This window comes from Triticum aestivum, chromosome 7A (genome assembly GCF_018294505.1).
Source record: "Triticum aestivum cultivar Chinese Spring chromosome 7A, IWGSC CS RefSeq v2.1, whole genome shotgun sequence".
NCBI classification, from domain to species: domain Eukaryota; kingdom Viridiplantae; phylum Streptophyta; class Magnoliopsida; order Poales; family Poaceae; genus Triticum; species Triticum aestivum.
This window is the reverse complement of record NC_057812.1, coordinates 514,081,690-514,085,403: the sequence shown is the minus strand read 5'-3', so window position 1 is coordinate 514,085,403 and position 3,714 is coordinate 514,081,690. Positions and strand designations below refer to the sequence as shown.

The 3,714-nt window shown below is 49.1% G+C and overlaps 1 protein-coding gene across 1 annotated transcript; it reads left to right on the top strand.

Annotated features, from left to right (window-relative positions):
- Positions 1-913: 913 nt before the first annotated feature.
- LOC123153440 (RING-H2 finger protein ATL39-like) lies at positions 914-1,471 on the top strand. The gene has a single exon (XM_044572563.1). It carries the CDS (start codon positions 914-916, stop codon positions 1,469-1,471), a length of 558 nt encoding a protein of 185 aa, XP_044428498.1.
- Positions 1,472-3,714: the final 2,243 nt, after the last annotated feature.

The window sequence follows — 3,714 nt, the reverse complement described above, 5'->3', positions numbered from 1 at the left end:
GCCGCTGGAGCAACACATAACCGCCGAGGAAGACGAACTTCGAAGGGCGGTCTCGCGCCGCCAGTCCCTTCAGACCGCGGGACTACAACCTAGATCGGCGCCGTCCCCATCATCGATGGCACCCGGGGTTAGCCAGCACACGTCTTTGGGGACGTCGAGGTGGAAGAGAGAGAGGATGTGGCCACTGGCGGTTAAACCCGATTTAAACCAAAGCTATATGTAGGCAAGAGAAGAAAACACAAAGCGATTAGATTCACAGTCGACAAACTACCGTAACGATCAGGCATCAAGCTTAGCGTAGGGTGAACTTTCTTGTGCTGTTGTGCACTCAATGATGTGGATGGCCCAGCTTATGTTCTTAGGAATTTCTTACGTATGTTTGTACATTTCCTTAAACCCGTAATACTCTCTACCTGTTAACATGTCCATTACCAGCTGCATGACTTCATCTTTCATCTGCTAATTGTTTACGTCCACCCGCCTCCATCGGAAGACGGTCGTGACTATATACCGCACTTGGCAGATTGTTGCTGCCGCATCTACTTCGACCAGCAACTTCCAAGAACAATACAACTATCACATATGCCATTTCACTACCAATTAAGTAAAACTAGCTAGATGCTGATTTTCAATTAGTTTTCGCATCACATTCACACGATGACACGAACGACCTTGACAACGTTGCCGTAGCGTCGCCGGCCGCACAAACAAACGAAACCGTGCCAACTAAGTCCACGGTTTCGCCTTCCTTGAGCGCGCATTTGGCAATGTATCGGCAAGTAGCCCCTTGTCCGCTGGACTGGCTTCAACGTAGCTGCGCTGATCCTGGTATAATTTGCTGAAACTCGTATTACAAAAGCATACAGCAAAGAAACAGTAGCTAGCTAGTTAGTTTGGAGTTGCACCTGCACCAATGCGATCCCCCTTTCCAGCCCACAGCCCAGCGTCACCACCGTCGAATTCATGGCCGTCGGGAGGATCTTCAAAGGATGACTCCGCGTCTCAAGGTGGGATCATCGCTGGCCTCGTCATCGGCTTCGTGGCCTCCTTGCTCCTGTTCACCGTGGGGTGGAGCGTCTTCAAGGGGCACCGCAACAGCCGCGCTCGCGCCCGTGCTGCGGCGGCGGCCGCCGCTCGGCCGTGGCCACAGCTGGAACCTTACCGCCCACGCAGCGACGAAGAGCGGCAGCGCCGAAGCGCCAGCGACCCCAGCCAGACGGCCCGTCTGCCGGCGTTCACGTACAGCTCGTCCGTGAAGCACAACGTGGCGGGCGGCGGCGAGGAGGCAGCGACGTGCTCGGTGTGCCTCGGCGCGTTCCTGCTCGGCGAGACGGTTCGGCTGTTGCCGGTGTGCCTGCACCTCTACCACGTCGGGTGCATCGATCCCTGGCTGGACGCGCACTCGACGTGCCCGCTCTGCCGCTCCGACACTGACCCGACGGTCGACGTCGTCCGGATACCGCCTGTTTAGGCTTTCGTTCTGCCGGCGAGGGGCGTAGATACGTCAGGTATAGCCGCATGCACTACTGTAAAGATTCGCGAGGATAGTTGAAGGGTACGTTCATGCATTTATTTTGCTCGAGATGATTTTTTGTTACGACGTAGTACGGCTTCTTTGTCTCAAAACTCTCAATACATTGTTGGTATCAAGGTCTCCTTGGTCTGGAACCAAAATTTAGCATTGCCTTTTATCAAAATTTGCCGAACTCAAATGTTGCCAACATTTAGAAACTTTGGCGTCATTGGTTGGCAGAATTGCAGACCAATGAATAAACTACCAAAACTTTCTTCGGTTGCCAGAGAATTGGCTTGCCAAAATTTATAATCATTAGGGCATTTCTAACCGATCCTCTATATATAACGGAGGATCTGGCGAAGTAAACCCTTAGTGAAGTATTTTTACTTCATTAAATTTTGGTCGGACCTAACCGATCTCCTATATATAACGGAGTAAGACCAAATTTGCATAAAGTTCAACATAGATTCGATTTAAACAACCGAAATTTTGCATAATGTACATATACACAACCTAAATTAGCATAAAGTTCAACATAGATTCAACTTAATTAAACTTCATCTTAAACTTAACCTAAACATAAACTCAACCTTACTCTAATCACTCTTATAGAGTGCTATCCAATTGGCCGCGCCATCCCACCGGTCATGGGGTCCGGCCCTGTGCCATCTTCGCCGCAGTCGGGGAAGATGCAACGCCATTCTTCAATGTCAATCTCCTTCCCATCGTCGCCTCCGCGCTCCTCGAGGACGATGATGCCCCCCACCCCCCAGCCCCCCAATCCCCCGCAGCGTCGGCGAATCGCCTCCGCTCTGTCTCCACCAACTCGGGATACTGGCGGCGGAGGTCCGCCATGTGCTCCTCGTCGGCGGCCTTCGCTGTGAGGCGCTCACTCGCCTCCCGGTCATCACTGGCTATCGACCTAGTCATTGTTTTCGAGGCCGTGCAGCCGGACCTGCCACCAGTCGTACTCGAGGGCGGCGAGTTTGGCTGTGTGGAAGGAGTCGAGCCAATGGCGTTGGTGGGTCTCTCGGTCCATGATCTCCGCCACCCACGTCCCCCACCCCTGGAGGTCGAGGTACGTCCTCTGCGGCTGCCATAACGCGAGGAGTTCGGTGAAGACGAAGAGGTGAGCCAGAGAGGCGGCATTGTTGCGGCGGCGGCTTGAGGAGGAGCCGCTTCAGGACACCCGACTCATGTGGCGGCACGGATCCGCGTTGCGGATCGGTGGCGGGGAACAGTAGGGATTTACTTCTCGTGCAGGCACGGATTTCTTTCTGCGAGAGAAAGAGTCGTGCCTCATCGGAAAGGGAAAAAACATGCTCCCGGTTTGGCCTTTTTCGCTCGGTTTTTTTCGTGTTTTTTTGTCAAAACCTATCAATATGGGATCTAGTTTTGAAGATATTAACGTGAGAAATCCAACGATGAAAACGGTTCGAGATTTGGACGTACAGTTTAAGAGATAAAACATTCTGAATAAAGAAATATATGAAAAAGAAAAAACTCTTAGGTTGCGATGGCATGCATGCAGTGCGCCTAGGAGTAATCTTTGCAAAAAGTATTCTTTAATTGTTGATTTGGTCAAAATCCTGAGTTCAATACCCACATAGAACATAATGTTTCTGGATTAATGAATCGTGATTCGGACATGTATGCCAAGAAGGGGAATCACGCGTAAACTTGGCCAGTATGTTCGGAGTTTTTGAAGAAACGAACCATAAAAACAACGTATGTAGAAACAAATCATTATTATAATATACTGCTCCATCCGTTTCTAAATATGTGTCTTTTTAGAGATTTTAACAAATGACTACATACTCCCTTCGTCCGGAAATACTTGTCCAAGCAATAGATGTATCTAGATGTATTTTAATTCTAGATACATCCATTCGTATCCATTTTGACGACAAGTATTTCGGACGGAGGAAGTACAAAGCAAAATGAGTGAATCTACACTCTAAAATATATCTACATACATCTGCATGTTGTAACCATTGAAATGTCTATAAAAACAAATATTTGAGAACGGAGGGAGTATGTGGGAAGGGACCAAAAAATCAGGGAAATGCACATTCCTTCATTATTATTAGGTATAAATAAATATAATTTGGAAAATTATACATACATACTCCATATGCAGGTTCTTCAGGTTCGAGTTTTGTGGAGCCATTCCGTCAAGTTCCTATGATGAGTTGATG

What these genes read in the sequence shown, in the direction of transcription:
- LOC123153440 (XM_044572563.1), top strand. Translation starts at nt 914, where the DNA reads ATGCGATCCCCCTTTCCAGCCCACAGCCCAGCGTCACCACCGTCGAAT.